General features: G+C 50.7%; 8 protein-coding genes across 8 annotated transcripts; 4 read left to right on the top strand and 4 right to left on the bottom strand.

The window, feature by feature from the left end:
- Nucleotides 1-168: 168 nt before the first annotated feature.
- Nucleotides 169-798, bottom strand: TRUGW13939_08424 (uncharacterized protein; the record flags this gene model as incomplete). Its single annotated transcript, XM_035491558.1, has 1 exon — nucleotides 169-798. The coding sequence occupies one exon, from the start codon at nucleotides 796-798 to the stop codon at nucleotides 169-171; it is 630 nt and encodes a 209-aa protein (XP_035347451.1).
- Nucleotides 799-1415: 617 nt separating this feature from the next.
- On the top strand, nucleotides 1416-3618 carry TRUGW13939_08425 (uncharacterized protein; the record flags this gene model as incomplete). Its single annotated transcript, XM_035491559.1, has 2 exons — nucleotides 1416-1502; nucleotides 1573-3618. The coding sequence occupies 2 exons, from the start codon at nucleotides 1416-1418 to the stop codon at nucleotides 3616-3618; spliced, it is 2133 nt and encodes a 710-aa protein (XP_035347452.1).
- A 213-nt stretch (nucleotides 3619-3831) lies between these two features.
- On the bottom strand, nucleotides 3832-5407 carry TRUGW13939_08426 (uncharacterized protein; the record flags this gene model as incomplete). Its single annotated transcript, XM_035491560.1, has 3 exons — nucleotides 3832-4012; nucleotides 4080-5097; nucleotides 5173-5407. The coding sequence occupies 3 exons, from the start codon at nucleotides 5405-5407 to the stop codon at nucleotides 3832-3834; spliced, it is 1434 nt and encodes a 477-aa protein (XP_035347453.1).
- A 253-nt stretch (nucleotides 5408-5660) lies between these two features.
- Nucleotides 5661-6404, top strand: TRUGW13939_08427 (uncharacterized protein; the record flags this gene model as incomplete). Its single annotated transcript, XM_035491561.1, has 2 exons — nucleotides 5661-5799; nucleotides 5857-6404. The coding sequence occupies 2 exons, from the start codon at nucleotides 5661-5663 to the stop codon at nucleotides 6402-6404; spliced, it is 687 nt and encodes a 228-aa protein (XP_035347454.1).
- Nucleotides 6405-6416: 12 nt separating this feature from the next.
- On the bottom strand, nucleotides 6417-7591 carry TRUGW13939_08428 (uncharacterized protein; the record flags this gene model as incomplete). The annotated part of the gene is made up of 2 exons (XM_035491562.1): nucleotides 6417-7371; nucleotides 7431-7591. The coding sequence occupies 2 exons, from the start codon at nucleotides 7589-7591 to the stop codon at nucleotides 6417-6419; spliced, it is 1116 nt and encodes a 371-aa protein (XP_035347455.1).
- Nucleotides 7592-9516: 1925 nt separating this feature from the next.
- On the top strand, nucleotides 9517-14910 carry TRUGW13939_08429 (uncharacterized protein; the record flags this gene model as incomplete). Its single annotated transcript, XM_035491563.1, has 5 exons — nucleotides 9517-9867; nucleotides 9933-10863; nucleotides 10927-11021; nucleotides 11090-13752; nucleotides 13809-14910. The coding sequence occupies 5 exons, from the start codon at nucleotides 9517-9519 to the stop codon at nucleotides 14908-14910; spliced, it is 5142 nt and encodes a 1713-aa protein (XP_035347456.1).
- A 558-nt stretch (nucleotides 14911-15468) lies between these two features.
- On the top strand, nucleotides 15469-17001 carry TRUGW13939_08430 (uncharacterized protein; the record flags this gene model as incomplete). The annotated part of the gene is made up of 1 exon (XM_035491564.1): nucleotides 15469-17001. One exon carries the CDS (start codon nucleotides 15469-15471, stop codon nucleotides 16999-17001), a length of 1533 nt encoding a protein of 510 aa, XP_035347457.1.
- A 486-nt stretch (nucleotides 17002-17487) lies between these two features.
- Nucleotides 17488-21255, bottom strand: TRUGW13939_08431 (uncharacterized protein; the record flags this gene model as incomplete). The annotated part of the gene is made up of 1 exon (XM_035491565.1): nucleotides 17488-21255. One exon carries the CDS (start codon nucleotides 21253-21255, stop codon nucleotides 17488-17490), a length of 3768 nt encoding a protein of 1255 aa, XP_035347458.1.
- Between the last annotated feature and the right edge of the window lie 336 nt (nucleotides 21256-21591).

A 21591-nucleotide genomic window follows, 5' to 3' on the forward strand; every position in this document is an offset into this window, starting at 1 on the left:
AACAAAAATGCTCAATGCAAATAGAGAGATGAAACACGTCCTTCAAAGTAGACAGGGCAAATCGCTAGCGTAGATGTGCATGTCAAGACCAAGATCCCACTTTAAGGCCATTGAGTCGGGTATAAGGCATCTCCTAGTAGATATATACATTTATTTGGTTATATTTATTTACGTAGATCGTTTCCGCAAAATTCGTCCCATGCGTCTTCCCAAAGGCCCAATAAAGACCCGCGCGAACCATGGTGTTGCCCAAACGCTTGCAACGATACGCAGCGGCAGAAGAGCCTTGGTAACAGCGTATGCTGCAGCAAACTCGAAAACCAATTTGACCCCCTTTTGTTCAGTCACAAGCTGCGAATTGTCGCCATTCACACCCGTGGCGGAAGCAGTCTTCGCAGCCTCCGCATCCTCGCTATCAACCCAGCCCTTTTTGGTCATCCACTTGCCAAACCGCTGTACAGCTTCATTAAAAGCACCACCTTCGCCGCTTGTGAGAGTGGGCATCCATCCCGAATAGTGGAAGACGGCGAAAAGCGCGAATAGCGGGGCCACGGCGGTGAATTCGTGAAGCACAAGGAATGATGTTATATGGGTGGTGGGTGCGCCCAGTAACGGAGTAGTGTATCTCCGAAGAAACCGTGGGAGCCGGTCATTGAACTTTTGTAATCGCGAGCGAGCAGAAATATCAGCCCCAGCGGGCGGCGGAGTGGAGGAGAAAAAACGGCGTGTCGAGAATCGAGTTGGCGTGAAGAAGTGGGAGCGAGAGGGCAGCCTGGGCAGGGCTCGAGAAGGGGCCATTGTGAAGTCTCCTTTATCTGTCGAGAATGACCGAAGCAGTCGGCATTAATGCACTCGTGGTGTCGTAAAAGATGCTTCACGATGTGTTTTGCATTCTGTGAGAGTGTCCGACGAAGCCCGCCGGAAGCTGAGCGATAGAGAGCGCGAGGCGGAGTTTGTGCTGTTTGCTTCCGGATACTTGCAGCTGTCGAGCATTTGACGCCTTTGCTTCTCAACCACCTTGCACGTTATTATAACATCAATTGATCTGTATAATGCAGTATTAGATAGCGAAAGGAGGTGCATAGTTTATGCGGCTGGCTGCATAGTTACGGACTCCGAAGTCGGCTTCGGCGAATCTGCACGGATTACGCGGTTCCATGCAGCAAATTCTGCATCGGTGCTATTGCACAGTAACAGAGTATGATACGTCCTCTTCATCATATAGTCATCATTAGTTCTCGCCTGTAGCAACAGTGAGAGACCAAGGAGTCTGGTATCGACCAGTCCTGCGGGGAAGGCAAGGGAAAAGGCCCCACATGTCCAGTTCTTGAATCTTGACTCTCCAAGCAAACCGGACTCGCTGTTTATTTTCTCCTCGATCAAGTGAGACTTCATCCTACAGATCATTGACGATCATGGAGAAGATCACCGACAAGATCGCGGCTTTGCCGCCTGATGGCCACTATTTCTCTCTGGAATTCTTTCCTCCCAAAACCCAGATGGTGGGGTTCCTTTTTGAGCAAACTCTCGCCCGTTTGACGCTGTCAATGCTAATGGATTATCGCTTCTTAGGGATCAGTCAATCTTCAGGCTCGTCTGGAGCGTATGGCACAGGCTCTTCGGCCTCTATTTGTGACTGTAACATGGGGAGCCGGGGGAACGACTGCGACAAAGTCTCTCGAGCTGGCCGAAATCTGTCAACGCCAACTGCAATTGACGACATGTCTTCACCTGACTTGTACAAACATGAACCGGAAGCTGATCGACGATGCATTGGAGGAAGCCAAGGCCCTTGGGATCAGAAACATTCTTGCCTTGAGAGGAGATCCGCCGCGCAGCGGAGAGTACAACGTGGAAGGCGACGACGATAGCAACAACGACTTCACGTGGGCTATAGACCTAGTCCGATACATTCGACGCACTCACAGAGACTACTTTTGTATCGGTGTGGCTGCATACCCTGAAGGCCACCCCGGAGAGTCGCAGACCGATGTGCAGGACCCAGAACGGGATCTGCCCTACCTCGTCGAGAAGGTCCAGGCCGGTGCAGATTTCATTATGACTCAGTTGACATATGATATCGAAGCGTATACAAAGTTTGAGAACACGTTACGCACTCATCCTTCCGGAGCATTGAAGACGATTCCCATCATCCCCGGTCTTATGCCTATTCAGGGTTACAAGATTCTCACGAGAGTTACGAAACTCAGCGGTGCCCATATCCCACCTCCTATTGTCTCGCGGATCGAGGCTGTGAAATCGGATGACGAGCAGGTCAAACAGGTTGGTGTTGACATTGTCAGTGAGATTGTGAATGATATCAAGGAGCTGGCCTGTCCCGGCCCCCGGGGTTATCACTTTTACACGCTCAACCTAGAAAAGGCCGTTTCGTTTGTTCTTGAGCGCTGTGACCTGATCCCACCATATAACGAACCCGACGAAGTAGCGATCGAAGATGTCGCTATTGAAGTTACTCAGATGAATGGCACCGACGGTGCGAAACCTGCCTTCGCCCGCCGCCGAGCGTCTTCTATCAACTCCGGTCCGCACAATCGGGTTATTGTCGACAAGCTGCATGTTCCTGTCGACCAGCAATCAGAACACTCTTCCAGAAAATCTATTACATATGAAACTCTTGCCTCTAGTGCCGGGGTTCCGGCTTTAAATCCGCCTCCGCGCAGCACCCAACTACAGATCTCTGAAGGAATAGGATCGCTGGGCCGCGAGGCCACCTGGGATGATTTCCCCAATGGTCGATGGGGTGATGCTCGCTCGCCTGCTTTTGGTGAAATCGATGGATACGGCCCATCGTTACACGTCAACGCTAATGTGGCACGGCAACTATGGGGATTCCCGGTCAGCAACTCGGATATCAGCACTCTCTTCAAAAAACACGTGTCTGCGCAGTTGTACATTGTTCCCTGGTCTGAAGGAGGTGCGGCAGAAGAGTCGAACCTCAACGCCGAGACCGAGACGATTAAACCACAGCTATTGAAGATTATCGAAAAGAACTGGTGGACGCTGGCTTCGCAACCTGCAGTCAATGGACTTCGCAGTGACGACCCTGTCTTTGGTTGGGGACCTCCTGGCGAGGGATTCGTTTTCCAAAAGGCATTTGTCGAGTTCTTCTGCCCAAATGCCGATTACAAGAATAAGATCAAGCCCACACTCCTAAAAAACGGCAGTAACGAATTCGCTTGGTTCGCGACAAACGGCGCGGGAGATTTCGAGTCGTCTTTCTCTATTCCCGAGAACACAACACCAGACGGCTCGCCCACCGATGCTCCGGCCGAAGCTGACGAGGACTACGTCGAAGTATCCGACAGCACAGGCATGGCCGTCACATGGGGTGTATTTCGCGGCAAGGAAATCACAACGCCCACAATCATCGAGGACGTCAGCTTTCGCGCCTGGGGCGAAGAAGCATTCCGTATCTGGGACGAGTGGCGACGCATCTACCCTCGAGGGTCTGCGACAGAACGGTTTCTCGGCGAGATTAAGAATGATGTCTGGCTGGTCTGTGTCATTGGCCAGAGGTTCGGCGCAGGCACAGAGCCCGGATCGGAAGAGGAAAAAGCAGAGACTCATATGCTTTGGGATATGCTTGTAAATGCATAGTGCGGGAGAACCGATTGATGATGGAAATGGGAAAAATGTGGAAATATGAACTTGCGTCGAGGGAGTAATTATAGAAATGCAAATTTAAAATCCCGGGTTTCAAAATGTTGAGCTTTTTTTTTTAACAAGTCATCTGGTTTCAAGTAACTAGATTAATAGAACTAATTCGATCTTTATATCATTATTACTTTTTTCTCTCTCTCTCTCTCTCTCTCATGTCTCCGTTTTCTCTGCAAAGCCATGTTCCACCAGCCCATCTGCATTCGTGTCCGGGGTCGCAACAGACGATTGAGATTGGGCGTAAATTGCAAGACGTTCATCCAGTCTCCCATAGGCAGACGCATTCCGTTTGGACTCAGCGGGACCAGAGACGCGAGAGCTATACCCTCGTAATCTATAATACACGGAATTAGTCTAAAAAAAAATATAATGAATAGATGGAAAAGAAAGGGGATAAGTACCTAGGTCCCTCCCCGGTTTGCTGCGGGAAAGCTGGGGCATATATACGCTCAAACGCAGATGAATCCGTTTCAAACGTGCCCTCTGCGATGGACTCGCGAATCGCCGCGAAAAAGGTATCCATTACATGATAATTATGGATCTGGAGTAGCGACCAGGCGAGCATTTCCTTTGCAGAAAGCAAATGGCAGATGTATGCGCGGTGGTGTTTTTGGCATGTATAGCACTCGCATCCTTCACTGATTGGGGTGACAGAGGCGGCGTGTGAGCGGTCCCACAGATCAAAGGCTAACGGTTGCGCCGTGGACTTGGACTCGGACTCCTGCTGAAGCTTTGTTGGAGGGAAAGTAAAGTCCAGAGCCATCCCGGCATCTGACAGCTCGCCGATAAACGATACGGTGAGCAAGTCTGCTCCGAGGGAGACCTCACGAAGCACCTGCTGCGGTGTCTTGGTATTGCTAAAACACATCCGAGGCAAATCGCCTAGTTCTTCCGGGACTATGGACAACGAGGCTGATTCGTATATGGCCAGGCCGGAGATGGCGGGTCGCAACTCGTCGGCCAGGTCCTCAAGATAGAAGCTCTGTTGCGTATTTTCTAATGGCAGAATTGGGGCAAAATACAATGGCTTGGACTCTGCATTGTCTCCTTTTTCTCCATATAGCCGTTGGGTTGCATCTCGCGTATACGCATGCGTCCGATCAACCATTGTCTCGCGCCTCTTCACTCCAGGGATGTGCCCATGCATTATATCCGAAATTCCAATGACGATGTCTGGCTGCAGCTTCTCAATTGAATCTAGCCAGTATTCTGCCTCTAGAGGGTGAAACCCCATCGACGTCAGAATGGCCACCGCGGTAGGTAAATTGTGCTGCGGCGTAAAGGTAGGCGGCGCCCTGCGCGTGTCCAATATGAGAACATCGTCATCTCGCGCTGCGATGAATTTCCGGAGTCTAGATTCTGTTCCTGTTCGAGGTATACTGAGGATCGGGGGGACCGCGAGCTGGGCTTTCTCTAGAACTGCACTGGCCGAGAGAAATCAGATTAGTCTGTTTGCTGTCGAAACTTTGCAGAAGGAAGAGGGAAAGAGCGCACAATCTTCCAAGCCAATATGTAGGCTGCTAATATTCGTGTGCTCCTGAAGCACGTCCGGCGAGAGGTGTGAGACAGCCCCTCGCGTTGTCATCGCGACATAATGCGGCGTCTGGATAGATTTTCGACCGGGAATGGTAAAGTTGCCCACGCGAGGGGCAAGAACAGACGGTGCGGGGTGCAGAACTGAAAGAGGATTCGGCATCCGCTTGAGAAGCTGGTCGGACTCTGGCTCCATGATCTCGTGTGCTGGAGAAGACGAGTTGGAAACCAAAAAACTATAGTAATGGGGCGGTATAGTATAATGACAGGCAACTAAGATCACAGGTTGCCCACCACGGTGTTTGGTTCTGTCTTAACCGCCGGTCTCCGAACCCCTTCCCACTATTTGTCACCGACAGGCAACCGAGAGGAAAAGAGAAAGTGAGAAGTACAGCTTGCTTGAAGCAATATTGTTGTTGCTTAAAGAAAGGAAAGATAAAAAAAATATTATGGCGGATGACAAGGCCAATCGCGGGGCTCTGGTCGTGGTTGAAGGGCTGGACCGCGCGGGCAAGTCCAGCCAGTGCGAGCTGTTGTACAGGAGTCTCTTGGACATGAACTACAAGACCAAGTATATTCGCTTTCCAGGTGCGTATCCCTGTGTGTGTAAACCTCAAGGCCGTCAAATCTAAAACACACCGCTAGACAGGAGTACGCCTATCGGCAAGCAGATCGATAGTTATCTACGCGGCCAATCGCAATTAGATGACCATTCGATCCATCTGCTCTTCTCGGCCAACAGGTGGGAGGTTGCGCAGAGCATTCACGATGACATCAACAAAGGCATCACAGTCATTGTGGATCGCTATTCATTTTCTGGCGCTGTATATACGGCGGCCAAGGGTAACCCGAATCTATCGCTTCACTGGGCATGGCAGCCCGAGGTTGGCTTACCTCGTCCCGACCTCTGTTTGTTCCTGAGCATATCGCCCGAAGAGGCTGCAAAGAGGGGGGGCTACGGCGTGGAACGATACGAAACCGACTCGATGCAGACCCGGGTGAGGAATTTGTTCCTCTCGCTCCTGGACCTGCCACATAATGATGAAATCTGTGTCATTGACGCGGGACGTTCGGTGGCAGAAGTAGCGCAAGACATCCTAGAACCGGTTCTCGAGTGCATGAAAAATGTCGACTCTATAGGGCCGCTGAAAAAGCTTGGTCCATGGTCATTCATCCCTATTGGTGACAACTAATATGAGTCCTTGTCAATCAAAACTGTCAAATTCCTCTGCCTCGCTATCTTCGATGACGATTTCAACACGTGGTTTTGTCTTTTCTTTCGGTTTTGCAGTTTTATGATGTACGGATTCTGCGTCAGAGCCGATATCTACATTATCGATCCAGGTTTCGTCAAAATCGTCGTCGTCAGCAGCATTGCCATCTTGGCTAAGTAATAGATCATCATCGTCATCAGTATTTCCCATATCTTCGCCCACTGTGGGCTTTCTATTTCCTTCGGTTTTTGCTTTTCGTGTGCGCTTCTTTCGCAATAAGCGGTTGATGGCTTCTCCGCCTCGAAGCCGAAAGGTTAGCTCTTTCACCAGGTCGACCCATGTGTTCTCGCCATGGCAGGCTGGACAGTCGCCAGACCTTGGCACCAGCTGAGAACTGCTTTCTTGGTCGAGAAATAGTTGAGACAGGCACATCAGATGCGACGCAGCCCGGCACTTATTTTGCGAACAAACCACGATGGCATCGCTCTGTATCGATAACTGTTTTTTACATACCTCGCATAGAACAATATCGGAATCATCGAGTAGAAACAATGCCTTTTCCAAATGTTCCTTTATTCCATTGTAGGAGGCATCGATATGAGTCATGTCATTTGCTGGAAGAGTGTGGTTCACGATGCTAGTGCCTTGAGTATGAAAATCCAGCTTCACCTGCATATTATCCGGCAGCAGGCCATCCACGCGATCGGACCAGCATTGCCATTGAGTGTAAACGTCGGGAGATAAAAAACGTACGGCCAATGGCCATGTCGCGAAGTAGCTTGAACGTAGCAACTGATGTAAGTGGCCTAGGATTTTTGGTAGGGATTTAGCCATTCCACGTTTCTTGTTTTTAGGCCTTGTAGGGTTCTGTTTGGGACGTCGATCGAGGACATCGCTTTCAACGATATCAATATGTCGGGACATATGCACGTTCTGCCATGACCACCTACAGCCGAGGGTCCTTTCAATCAGCTGGTGGTCGCGGAGGCATGAACGCCTACTTACTCAAACTGCAGAGCGCCCTTGCGGCTAGGAAAGCCTTCCACGATGGCTACCATGTGCCATGGGCGCAGACCCTGCGTTTTGGTGCGTTTTGCACCTCCAATTGTACTTCCATTGTGTTGTTTCAGGCGTCGGGCTGGGTTCGGGGTGGAGCCGATGTACATGCAATCGCGTCTTTGTGTTGAGCGAAGAAGATAGCAGCAGTAGAAGGCAGGAATCGGTTTTGGTCGGGACGACTCTTCAGAGGTGGCTGGAGCCATGGGCAAGGCATATATCCTGGCGTCGTTGTTTATGGAAATTCAATGTTGAATGTTGGTACTATTATGATTTCGGTGGAGGGTCGTCTGTTGTCTGGCGATGGCGATGCGGGAAGGCGCGTGGAATGGCGCCAGGTCACGTGACTGGGTCCCCAAGCTTTTTACGCGCACACGTATTAATTTGTGTTGTTTATTTTATTGAGGTAGATTGTATCAATTGTTTAGTTGTAATTTTTATCGGAAACAAAATGGGTTCGAGTCTTAAATGTCCTGTTGGAAATTAAACAAACAGTGCGGTCAACAAGATATATAAACACATTCAAATGTTCAATGTTGAAATCGCTATTTTTCGTTGTTTCTCCACGTTAGGTTATATAAAATAAAACAAATGATTAATGTTGCCTGATTATTATTAATTGATGTCAAATCATGGTCTATTACATGAAATTCAAAATCTAGTAGTGTACTAATATAGTGGTATACAAAGTGGACAAAGAATCCCAGCGGATAGGATAACAATCGACGCTGCAACGTGGAAGCACGGCAATCGACCAGAGAGAGGTCAACAAGACACTGCATACGTAGGAGGAGCAAGCAACACGACAGGCAAATAAGAAAAAGCGCATTCATGCAAGTAGCAGAAAGTAGCAGGCCACGTGACGGGCGATGACAACGCCGAACGGGCCCACCTGGTGATGGATCATCATATTATATCATGGAGCTGGTGCGCTAGTCGCATCGCTAATTTCGACCGCAATCGATCCTTGCGCCCAGCAACGACAACTTGCGCTTGAGACCGGCGGGCCTCGATTAGGCGTCTCGTGTTCAAATGGTGGGAAAACAGGCCTCTCGGTGACATGCCAATTGATATACATTGGGACTATCCCTTGATGGTTACACATATCAGGACACTCTTGTACATCTCAGAAGTCGGTCTCAGCGTATACCAGTTGACACAATCATATTTACTCAGGACGGCGGGATCTACCTGTATTTTCTTTTCAGTTCCTGGACTGGAAACACTTGCATGCACCGTCTTGACCTTCCGCTTGCATCCATGACACCTTGTAGGATTATGTAAGCCTCGAGTCTCATGACTGCATACATAATATGTGTGCAAAGGACATGCACTGGTCATAAATGGTCATCATAAATAATATTCTGGAATACCCAGATGCTAAAAGACTCGGTACCAGCGACCGCAGAACCTATCACATCCGCTATCAAAACCCCCGATGGAGCCAAGTCAGCAGATGAACCACTAACGCGCCCGCTAGCAAATCGCCCAGCCCCGTCCGCCCTCTCCGCCGGCTTTTGCTGTTCTCTGCTCCCGATTCTGTACTATCTTCTTCCGAGTCCTCCCCGTCACCATAATTGTATCACCATCTCACTCACTGCCTGCATCGCCGTTGCTTCAATTTCATTTCGTCGTTGACGGCCGCTTTCTGGTCCTGCCTGCTCGGGCCCGTTGGTGTCTTTGTGCCATTGCAGCTTCCTCACACTGCCCTGCCCCCTCGTCAAGGCCTTCTTTCTTGACTCACCCGTCGTCTGATCTCTCTCTACGTATCTTTTTTGTTGTTGTTATTCCTTCAGGCCAATCTCAAGGACTGCTACTCTGATCCAGAGGCTGCTAGTCTCTGGCATTCCTTCTAGGACTTCCATCTTCTCCCTCGCTCTGTCGTCTCCCTACCGGTTTACCTCGCCTCCAATGCCGACCGATCAACCCGTCCACCCTTGATAGATTCGGTAGCAGTTTCCTTCGACATTTCTCTCACCCCTCCCTCTGCCCTCTGTCGTCAATCGCCCGCTTGCTGGTTCTTGCTCCCTGAGAAATGGTGGCTCCTGCATCGACCGGAGCGAATGCGCAGTCGGCAACATCGCGCCAACGGCCCAACTCGTCATACCCTTCGTACGGCCATAACGTGCCATTGAGCGCTCGTCGATCCGCACCCCTCGACCTATCGACCGTTGAGCGACGAGGCCAGCCCAGTGCCGCTCGAGAACCAACAAGTCGAACGCGACCCCATGGCCTGCAAGAGGCGCCCACCTATCGTCCGACCGAAGAGGAATTCAAAGACCCAGATGAATACATCCGCAAGATCGCGCCTGAGGCTGCCAGGTATGGAATATGCAGGGTTGTCCCTCCGGAGAGCTGGAACCCCCCGTTTGCCGTAGATACAGAAGTACGTTACGAACTTGTTCATTCCATGTGACCTGAATCGCTAACTAATGCCCCCCTCCCCCACAGCGTTTTCATTTCAAGACCCGTCGCCAGGAGCTTAATTCGGTCGAAGGAGGTATGCCCCAGCGTCCAACAGACCTTGTTGCCGGTGGAGCTTCCCAGGACCAGCGTTCTGACCCAGAATCAGGCACCCGTGCGAACTTGAACTATCTCGACCAGCTGTCCAAGTTTCACAAACAACATGGAACCAACCTGAATCGCTTCCCTAGCGTCGACAAAAGACCCCTGGACCTATACAAGCTGAAAAAGGCCGTTGAAATCCGTGGAGGCTTCGAGCAGGTTTGCAAACTCAAAAAATGGGCCGAAATTGGCCGCGATCTTGGCTACAGCGGCAAAATCATGTCCTCGCTTTCCACCTCGCTGAAAAACTCATACCAAAGATGGCTACAACCCTACGAAGAGTATCTTCGCGTCGCAAAACCCGGTGTGCAACAGCAATTAGAAGCCGAACAAGGGGGGCCGTATACACCATCGCCGAATCGCTCTCCTGCAGCCAAGCGACCCATGTCAGCTACCCCGTCCAATACGCGCCCGGAATCCCCCGCAATTCGAGCCTCCAATATGCTCAATGCCTCCATTGAGTCGGATGGAACCCCGGACCGCCCAACACCACCTTCCGAAGCACCTCTGCGGCCCGCCTCTGGATTTACTGCGGTCAACAAGCCCGGCGGCTTCACACCGGTCAACCGTTCGCCGTCTGTCATGACCCCGAATACTGCACCTCAAGTGAAGAAAGAAACCGAGAACGGCTCATCAACCCCGAAAACCATCGCCCTGCATCCCGCTAAGGAGGCTGACAAGCCGACTCCAGTTACCAATGGAAATGGCCCTCAACTACTCAAACGTGCAATCAGCCATGATAGCCTGGCTACAGAATCGCAGGCCGATTCCCCAGATCCCGATGGTTCTGGACGAAGAAGTAAAAGGCTCCGGAAAGGTTTGTTCTTTTGGTATTTTACTATGATTATGATCCGTCCTATTGATGCGTTTTAAACCACAGATGGTGTTCCCACGGTTGCCGGTTCTCACATGAGCCTTCTACGCCCGACGCCGTCCAAAGGCAAATCTAAGAGCGGGACTCGCAGAATTGGCGATGTAGGTCTTGCAGATTGTTGTGAATTATAAACTGACACTTGAACTGATTTTTTTCTTTCCCTCTTTAGAAATGTGACACATGCGGGAAAAGCGATAATCCAGAGACCATACTTGTGTGCGATAGTTGTGATAATGGGTATCACAAGTCCTGTCTCGAGAACCCGCTCAATGCAGACCCCGATTATGACTGGCACTGTCCCAAATGTCTCGTGGGAACTGGCGAGTTTGGCTTCGAAGAAGGTGGTGTTTACTCCTTGAAGCAATTCCAAGAGAAAGCAAACAATTTCAAGAAGAGCTATTTCGCCCCCCGCATGCCATTCGACCCAGTCTTGAACACCCAGCGTCGCGAAACAGAAGATGATGTCGAACGTGAGTTTTGGAGATTGGTCGAAAGCTTAACGGAAACAGTCGAGGTGGAATATGGAGCCGATATACATTCTACTACTCATGGCAGTGGCTTCCCAACTATCGAGCGGAACCCCCTTGACCCATATTCCCGCGATCCCTGGAACTTGAACGTACTGCCTTTCCACGGGGAGTCGTTGTTTAGGCACATCAAGTCGGACATATCTGGTATGACTGTGCCTTGGGTCTATGTTGGCATGTGCTTCTCTACCTTTTGCTGGCATAATGAGGACCACTACGCTTACTCTGCCAACTACCAACATTTTGGTGCCACCAAGACGTGGTATGGAATCCCAGGACAAGACACCGAAGCCTTCGAAGAAGCAATGCGTCAAGCTGTCCCAGAGCTTTTTGAAACACAACCCGACCTTCTTTTCCAACTGGTCACCCTCCTTCCACCAGATCAATTGAAGAAAGCAGGCGTCAATGTATTTGCAGTCGACCAGAGAGCCGGGCAGTTCGTTGTTACATTTCCTCAAGCGTACCATGCGGGTTTTAACCATGGCTTCAACTTTAATGAGGCTGTCAATTTTGCCCCAACTGCCTGGGAACCGTTTGGTGCTCTTGGTGTCGAACGGCTACAAGCTTTCAGGAGACAGCCGTGCTTTTCGCACGATGAGTTGTTACTGACAGCTGCTGCTAGAGATACTTCCATCAAGACTGCAAAATGGCTTGCTCCGGCATTAGCCCGCACTGCTGATAGAGAAACAGCTGAGCGTGCATCTTTCGTTGCTCGCCACCAGGAGATCTTTCCACACCAATGTAAGTTTAGTGGGGAGGACTGGTCTGCAGATGCAGAGTGCAAAATGCAGTTTGTGGTGAAGGAAGAAGATCTTCCGGAAGAGGACTATCAATGCTACTACTGCAAGGCCTATGCATACTTGACCCAATTCCGATGTCGCAAGACAGGACGAACTATTTGCCTCACTCATGCGGATACCTTCGACTGCTGTGGTGTACCCCTGGCCCAAAAAATGATGGGTGAAGAACATACACTGCAATATCGGATGACCGATGGATCCCTAAAGGACTTGGCACAAAAGGCGCAGGAACGTTCCAGGATCCCAGAAGCGTGGAGCGAAAAGTTGGATAAGGCATTGGAGGATGAAGCCAAACCGCAGCTGAAGGCTCTCCATAGCCTCCTAAGCGAAGGTGAGAAAATCCCTTACCACTTGCCCGGCCTTCAAGACCTGGCGGCTTTTGTTCAGCGGTGCGACAAGTGGGTGGAAGAAGCCAACAATTACATCACTCGGAAACAGCAAAACCGCAGGAAGAACGAGAAAGCCTGGCGGAAAGGCACTTCCAAAGCCGCCCAGCTTGAAGAACGCGACCGTGAGCTTCGCAAAGTGGAAAATATCCACACTCTACTTGCAGAGGCTGATAAACTGTCGTTCGACTGTCCACAGATGGCGGCCCTGGAAGAGAAGACGCGCGAAATCGACAAGTATCGCCAGGAGGTCCACATTGCCCTTAGCTCTAATACGCGATCGACTTCCGAAATAGAGGAACTGGTTGAATCTAGCCGGAATTTTAACGTGGATCTGCCCGAGGTTGAAAAGCTTGAGAATCTCCTCCAGCAAATGAAATGGAGGGAGCAGGCTCGGTTACGCCGTGAACAGAAACTTACGCTCGTTGACGTTCAGCAGCTGATTCAACAAGGGGAGGAGCTCAATTTGAACGAAACTGATCCGGACATGCAACATTTCAAAGATCTCGGCCGATCCGGCGAAGCATGGGAAGCCAAAGCCAAAGAGCTGATGGCTGTCGAAGCAGTTCACTACGTCCAATTGGAAGCCTTGTCGGCCCAAGCTTCAAGGTTCCCAGTATCCGCCGAGATCCTGGGTCAAGTTGACGCAATCCTGAATAAACAGCGCGAGGCTCAAAAGCATATCCAAAGCCTTTGTGACCGTAGTCGTGATGTGGAGCTCCACAACCGACCCTTGTACAAAGAGGTGCGAGATCTCATGGAGTCTCTTGAACAACTCAGTAGCCGGCCTCTGGGGGCTATCGACTTGGAGCGCGAACAAAAGCGCCATGAGGACTGGATGCGAAAAGGAAAGAAGCTTTTTGGCAAAGCAAATGCGCCGTTGCATATCTTGAAGTCCCACATGGAGTATGTGGACAAGAAAAACTCGGCATGCTTCGATTTGGAAGACCGCTGCCGACCGCCTGTTGAGCCTGCTTCTCGCGATAATACGCCGGAGGGTCTTTTAGAGAACCACACTGCGAACTGGTGGGAGGCAAAATCACGTAAACGAGACGTATTCTGTATATGCAGACAACCGGAGGCTGGAATGATGATCGAGTGCGAAATTTGTCATGAATGGTAAGCATCATTGTTATCAGTCTATCTACCATTGCCACTTAACTAATAAACCAAAGGTATCACGGGAAATGTCTAAAGATTGCGCGTGGCAAGGTTAAGGAATTCGACAAGTACACTTGTCCAATATGCGACTGGCGGAGGAAGATACCTCGTGACGCAGCACGTCCAAAGTTGGAGGATCTACAAGACTGGCAAGCAGAAATGGCAACTCTTCCTTTTCAGCCAGAGGAAGAAGAAGTCCTGGAAAGCATTGTCAGACAAGCCACGCAATTCCGAGAGTTCCTCCAAAAATATACAAATCCGGCCTGCACAACAAGTGAAGAGGTTCCTACACTGATCTTTTATCTTCGCAAGATTGAGGGTGCCGAAGTGCTTCTTGCTTATGAAACGAACTTCTTCCGCCAAGAAATCCATAAATGGGCACCAGTGGCTCCAGAACCTCCTCCAATCCTGGAACAGTCGTTGTCGACGCGCAAGCCTCGCCCTACCAAGAGCCAGAAGATTATGGCTCAACTCGGCGTTGAACGTGTTGAAGATCTCCCGCCTCACCTTCGTCCTAAAGCGAGCCATGCAAATAAGCGCAAGTCTATGGATGCATCGCAGTCGGGCCAACCTCAACAGACCAGTGGAGGGAGTGATGATGCGGCAGGCGAGAATCAACAGGCAGTTCCCGGTGGGAGCGAAGCTGGCTTGCCGGGGGGCCCCAGTCCCTTCTTCTCGGGAGGCTACAATAACCAAGCACGCGATTCTAGCCCTTCGCTGCTGCTATCTTCGACACCAGAGCCCGGTCCGCTGCTTGCGCAGGCAGCTGCTCAATCACCACCTTTCCCACCGCGTTCGCCTCGTGGCTTGGACCAACCACTATTCAGTGCTCCATCCGCATTCCGCAACCCGCAAGAAGGCGTTACGGGGGTGGATATGGAGACTAGCAACCCTTTCGGCAGCAGTCCACCTCGTCAGGAGATGAATGATGTCTTTGCCGCCCTGACCAACGAAGACGCGGAAAATGTCGAGCCGATGGAGAACACACACGCAAACGAGGCCTTGGAAGCCCTGGACGTTAGCAATGGTAGCGAAAGACACGATACTGGGAATGAGGATGAGCCGTCCGACTCGGTAGATGACGGCAACCGTGGCGACGATACAGACGAGTTTTGATTTCATGACACCAGTGTAAAACAGTGGGATTCTTATAAAAATGGTTCGCTGGCGTTTTCTTTTACCAAAAGATTTGGAGCTGTGGCGTCTGTGGAGGTTTCACGCCTCATCGGCGTGGCCAGCTAGAAATTTGCATGGCGTTTGAAGACCCCGGGATTTGTGGCTTTTTACGAAATATGTTTATCTACTTCGATTTGCGATGAAACTTAGTTGCTTTGCTTCTTTTGGTGCTCTCAACCATATTTATCCATGTATGCCTAGTCTATCTATTTGTGCCGCCTGAAACTCCTCACTCAGTGTATTTCTTCGTGAGAGCTTGATGTATCAATATTTCTAGTTCGGCGATTGTACTGATAACTCCTATCCTAATTGCCTCTCGATCTGATGAAGAATTTACTTATGGGTAATTGATGTTTGGCGCTGTCGAACTGGGCGGTGAGCGTGGTTGGTCGACCCGCATTTACATCACAGTTCCATGTTTAACCTCTACACCCTTCGAGGGGATTGGCAAAGCAACAAACAAATTGACGGCTATTCAATGCTACCAGGACAAAAACAATGTCTCCAGACCCAGACCCCAGTCCTGGTAACACAAGCCCAATGACTGGCCTTCTCCCTTTCCTCAAACAAGCGCGCCAGCAGCTCCTCGCCCTCCCCGCACCGCGAGCATCAACCGCGGCGGCAGCTTCATCATTATCGCCAATCACCAAGGGTCCGGTCTTTGTTCTTGGGAACCAATCTGCCGACTTGGACTCTATTATATCCGCTATTCTGTATTCGTATTTTTTTTCTAGAGCGGACAAGAAAGCTCATGCGCCGGTGGTCAATCTTCCGGATGTGCCTAGTGGAACCGAGCTGAGGAGGCTCCGACCCGAGTTTGCCTGTGCTTTTGAGCTTGCTACGTCTTCGCGAGCCGAGCAAGCACATCTGTCTGGGGGAGGTGATGATGGAAATGGTGCCGCGCGGCTGCTTCAAGAACATATCGTGACTGTCGCCGACCTGCGCGAGCAGCTATTGTCTCGTCGGCAAGACAACACAAAGTTAGACCTTGATGCTGTCTTGGTCGACTGGAACAAACCTCCTAACCAAGAGGAAACAGAAGGAACCTCAGGAAAAGATGGCCGAGGCTCGGTCGACGGTCTCTCCGATCTTGCCACTTTTTCTGTCACCGGATGCATCGATCATCATGCCGACGAAGGCTTCGTCCCAGCCGCCGAGGCTTTGTCGGATGATAATCCTCGGATTATTGAACTCGGCCCTGGTTCATGCACGAGTCTGATCATCCGCGAGGTCCGGCGTCGCGGCCTCTGGCCCTCGCAAAAGGAGTCTTTCTCTTTTTCCGCGGAAGAACATAATACTAATAATAGCCACGACGTAGAAGTCGAGGTTGCCAAACTTGCTCTCGCTGCGATTCTGATTGACACCGGCAATCTCACGGCAGAAGGCAAAGTGACTGACATCGACCGCGACGCTGTGTCGTTTCTTTCCCAAAAAATATCCGAAGCGCGCTCGTCCGGCTCTAGCACATGGAATCAAAAGACATTCTTTGACGAGATTCAACACGCAAAATCGCATAGCCTTGACTGGCTCACGGTGGATGAAACACTCGGACGAGACTACAAAGACTGGACCGAATCCACAGCTTTGGGAGAAAAAGTCACGATTGGAATCGCAAGCGTCGTGCGTCCATTGAGCTGGGTTATTTCGAAAGCAAACGAGGAAGAAGAAGGGTCGAATGCGCGAGGAGAAGATGAACTCAACCCGCTGATAGGCAAACTGAAGCAATTCGCGCAGCAAAAGGGATTGGATGTGGTATCCGCCATGACTGCTTTTACTTCGCACGAAGGTCGGTTCGAAAGAGAGCTGCTTGTCTGGGCATTACATGATGGATGCACGAAACAGTTGGAAACTTTTGCCGAGACAGCCAGGGAAGAGTTGCAATTGGAACAGTGGGAACAATTCCCCGTGGAAGGCCGTCGAGAAAATGGACATTTGTACATTTGGCGACAACGCAACGTTCGCAACAGTCGAAAGCAGGTTGCACCGTTGCTGAGAAAAATTTATACCGGCAGCAGATCTACACATAACTAGGCTTGAGCGTCATTTCCAATACTTTTTAAACGTGTACATATTGATATTGGCCAAGTGATGTATTTTCGAAGATTTTTATTATGAATAATGCTATCGGATTAATAGCAAACTCAACAAGAATTTTAGAAACGGCCGCCAAAATGATTAAAAACATTAAAATAAAAAGAACAGAAAAAGCATTCACAGAAGATGACTCCGTCCAATTAATGCCGCTCGTAATAAAGCAATCTAACCATCGCTTTGTCCAACGCCGCTGCTGGCCATAGAAATGAATCGGAAATAATGTCAGAAATATAACGGTGAAGAATCTGTCGTGAGAGAGCACAAGGCTAGAATATAGGAAGGAAATAAGGGATGACCCAGAAATTTTGTATAGCCGATGTATGCAAACTTCAAAAAACCCCGAGTTTGAATGCAATCCAGAAAACGCCAAATTGAAGGTTTTGCTTGACCCTGGTCCAATGCATATGCAAAAATAGATGTCAACTAGTGACATTCCCACTCGCAAAAAACACACCAGCGCGCACTACGATCGGCTAGGACGAGGCCTCGCCAAACACCTCGTTCGCCGATCTTGATAACAGTTTCCCACACACTTCCATCCGGAGTCCCATCCATCAAAGAATCAGGATTGCTGCTTGTGCTAACCGTATGATCCGCCTTGCGCATCAGACGCAGTATCTTTCCTGACGGAGACTGAATTGCCAGCTTTGCAGGTTTATCGCGAGTGGTGCCCGTCTTGGTTGACGAGACAACTGACGTGTTGGCCGTGAACGCATCAAGTGACGTGGTGGATGCTACAGAGCCCCCGTAAGTACTGGACACCATACTCATAGCACTAGATGGGCGCATCATGAGTGGAGACGAACGGCCGGCTGATATGTCGCCGCTACTTGATTTTGAAAATGGTGTAGCAGGGTGTTGACGGACGGCAAAAACGAAGGTGTTGTTGATTGCCAGTTTCCCACATTGAGGTTGGATGACATAGATATCATGGCGCTGTGCATGCGGAGTTGGATGTCGAACCAAAAAGTCGTATGGGGGATTTTCTCCAGCATGAAGAATCGGCAAGGCAACTGCAAGGGGATGCGGAATATCTTTACTCGAGTGCATTAATCCTTTCCTACCGGCGTAGATTTTGAGTACACCTTGCCCCTCATCACTAGGTAAAAGGGCTTTGATAGTGAAGCGTTTTTGGCCCTGAATCCAGTCGGGTTGAGCTAGGGCACGTTTGCGTACCATATCGCCGCTTTCAAACCAATCCCCGTCAGCATCGCGACTAAAAGACGGTGCCTCAACTTCAGCAGCACATTCCACGTCGGGAGGGACCAATATGCGGAGCTGCATGACTTCTAAACCTTCAATGCGAACGAAGCTTGTATCGTAATCGGGCATTTGCATTGAATTCTTGAAAAAGGTTGGACTGGCAGCTGGAAGAGCCAACAGCACATCAGGAGAGATGGGAGGGCAAATGTGTTGCTCCTCAGGCTCCAGGGGTATATGCGTGTAGCAGATCTCAAGTGGGCGAGCAAGGAAGTACCAGGTTTCGGCATGCTGCGAATTGCCTGTCACCAATTGGTGGCGCCGAGGATTTGTCGGACTTGCCAGGGAGCAATCCATAATCCTCCACTCTCCGTCAATCAAGACCACATTCCACCAGTGGTTTGGTCGTGACAACGCGCCTAGTTCAAGTAGCTCTCCCGGGGCCTTGAGGTAGCCTCTGACCACGTCGGCATGAAGACCTACTGCGGCGCACATTTCCTTGACCAAATAGGCCACCTCTTGAGGACTTCCGCGTTTCATATTTATCACTCTTCTGATATCCACTTCGTCCTGATCCGCAGGCTCATCCCAAGCAATCTTTTCGCTCACCCATATGAAGATCGACCTTAGACGCTGCACATCACTCTTATAAGGTCTGCAGACATATCCTTGGGCCAAACTTGCTGCGGTGGTCATAGGCGGTAGGTTGCTGATAAAACGTGCGCTTTTGTCAACGAGACCTAGGTTAAGTGCCCCCCAATTCGTCGGATCACTTAGAGGAAGTCCATCGATGCTCTCATCTCCTTCAGCCGTTTCTTGGAGTTCTTCCACAGCGTAGATTACCTGATGATCCATCATTTGACATCGCTCGGCACGTTCGATGCGTTCGTTTCGGCTTGGGGTACTTGCCCGATTGACGTCTCGTCGTACCTGGACCCAATCAACTGAGTCACTAATCCCAGGACCGAAGTCTCGAGAAATGTCACTTTCCGAGTTCTGCGAGAAGCCAAACGACTGAGTGAGTCTGTGCTTCGTAGGTGATGGCGATCCTCCATTATTAGGAACATGGATGCTACTTCTTGCGTTGGCGGCACCTGTTTTGGCTGAGTCTAGAAATCTTTTGAGGAACCCAGTTTTCTTGGCTTTAGGCGTAGAGAACCCCCCAAAGACGCCTGGAGAGTCATTCACATCTTTGCTTGGTGACCACGGCACAGCTGATTGCGCTCCTTGTCTTGAGGTGTTGTGACTGGAATGATACGAGATGCCGCTCAATGGTGTCTGCGGTCTTTCTAGGTCAGCAAAAGCGCTCTTCTGTAGGCTATCCATCGCTGTCGTTGGGCGTTCGGCCGAAATACTGCTCCATTTTGTACGCCTGGCAAAGCTCCCTGCGCTTGTTGCACTGAATGCACCCGCTGAAGTACCGCTCATTAAGCTGGCACTAGTGTTGGTACTTATAGTTCCATTGGTGCTGACACTTTGGACGCCACTAGATGAGTTTGTCGCGCTAGATTTATTCGTCATTGTGCGATTTAGAAATTGCTTGCCTAATTCTGCCGCAGATTTTCGACCTCTCAGAAATTGAGGACGGGAAGTGGGAATGGAGTCGTGCCGGGTATGAAATGCTGTTTGTTTTGGTGGAGGTGGCGGACCGATATCTTCTTCGTCCTCCTGGGGCAGTTGATCCGAATCTGGCGCACCCTGTTCATGGAGTTGCCTTAATCGACTTTCCATCCTCTGCACATAGTTATTAAACTGGGGAGGACTATTTGGGTATTGATATGGTTGATATTGCTGGTCATCGTAGCGACCGTCGTCATCGTCGGGCTCCTGTTCATGGCTGGCGCCTAGACCCAAGGAAGTATTAGCTCGAACGCGGCCAGGTCGAGGACTGGGCACTGTAATGCTCTCGTATGCATCAGGGGACCAGGGGTTCGAGAACTGAGGTGTTGGGGACGGAGATGGGGCTCCTCGGGGAAGTCCCATGTCTTGTAGAGATGTCATGACATCCTCCATAGCATCCCGCAAGGGAGACGGAGTGTTGCCATGGCCGACTGACGAGTGCCCTGCGGGCGAATGACCGGGAGAATGACCAGGTGAAAGATGGGGCGAGGGTCCAGGTAAAGGAATAGGCGAATGGCCAACAGGTGAAGGAGTCTTCGCAAATACAGCATAACGGTCATTCATATCAAGCTGGGAAGGCGGTCCTATGCTCTTACTATGAGAATGACTACTGACAGCTACCCGATGCGGCGGCGGTGGAGGAGGCGGAGGAGATTCGTCTCGCACTTGAAGCACTGGAAATGCCTGAGGAATAGGATGGTGCGGCATCGTGGACATCGGGGGCATCGGGGGCGGCGGCGTCGGCGATGTATAGGACGGTGACCGTGAAACAGAATGTTGATTGGGCGGAGGAGCTGGTGACGGTGCACGAGCTTGCTCTCGCGGGCGGCTATACTCTTGTGGCGCTGGAGAAACTGGGCGAGTAGTTGACTTAGCCAGCGAGCTGCGAGTCCGAACAGCGGTCGTCGGAGTCCGTGGTGGTCGCTGAGGAATATTTGGACGAGGGGGTGTATTTTCTCTTGAAGGGGAATTTGACGGAGTCTCTGATGCTCTTTCCTTGGCTAAGCGATGGGCTTCACCAGGGCCCATGGCCTTTTTGTGTGCTTGAAACGGCTTCCTGAAGACGGTCTTCTGCTTCTGAGGGGTGACCGAGGGGCCGCTGTTGGTTCGTTCCAATGCATCTGTGGTAGATCGATGGACAGGAACAAAATCTTCACCAAGTACGGTGACAAAGTTCGAAGGAAAGAGTCCCATCATTCGTTTATCACGGCGCAGGCGTCCCATCCACCACGAACCGTCGCCGGCATTGAGACATTCGATCAGATCGCCTTCCACAAAACCCAAATCTCTTTTCGATTCTCCACCCCAGGAGTATACGGCTCGACACCAGCACGGAAATTTCGTGGGGAGCTGTGGCGGATCTGGCGCCATGGCGATATATACAAGTCGCTTGGGAACGCGAAGGGCTGGCGGTCAAGATATCGGGTTCAATAGCGTAAGGGAAGCTACCAGCTGCATCCGGCGACAAGTTTCAAGGGGCGCAAGAGACGATTGGGTTGCTGACTGGACGAAAAATGGTTGTGCGAACCACGGTATACGGTCCAGTCCTGGTAACAAGGACAATACCAACAGGAATAACGAGCGAATGGTAAGAAAATACGAAGCAGTAGCCAAACGCCTGCCAGCCGAATAAGCTGTAGAGGTTGTCGGGCAGGCAGGCAGGCAGGTGGTCAGGTCAGCTTGGTGCACATAACAACAACAGTTGGC

This window comes from Talaromyces rugulosus, chromosome IV, assembly GCF_013368755.1.
Source record: "Talaromyces rugulosus chromosome IV, complete sequence".
Classification (NCBI taxonomy): domain Eukaryota; kingdom Fungi; phylum Ascomycota; class Eurotiomycetes; order Eurotiales; family Trichocomaceae; genus Talaromyces; species Talaromyces rugulosus.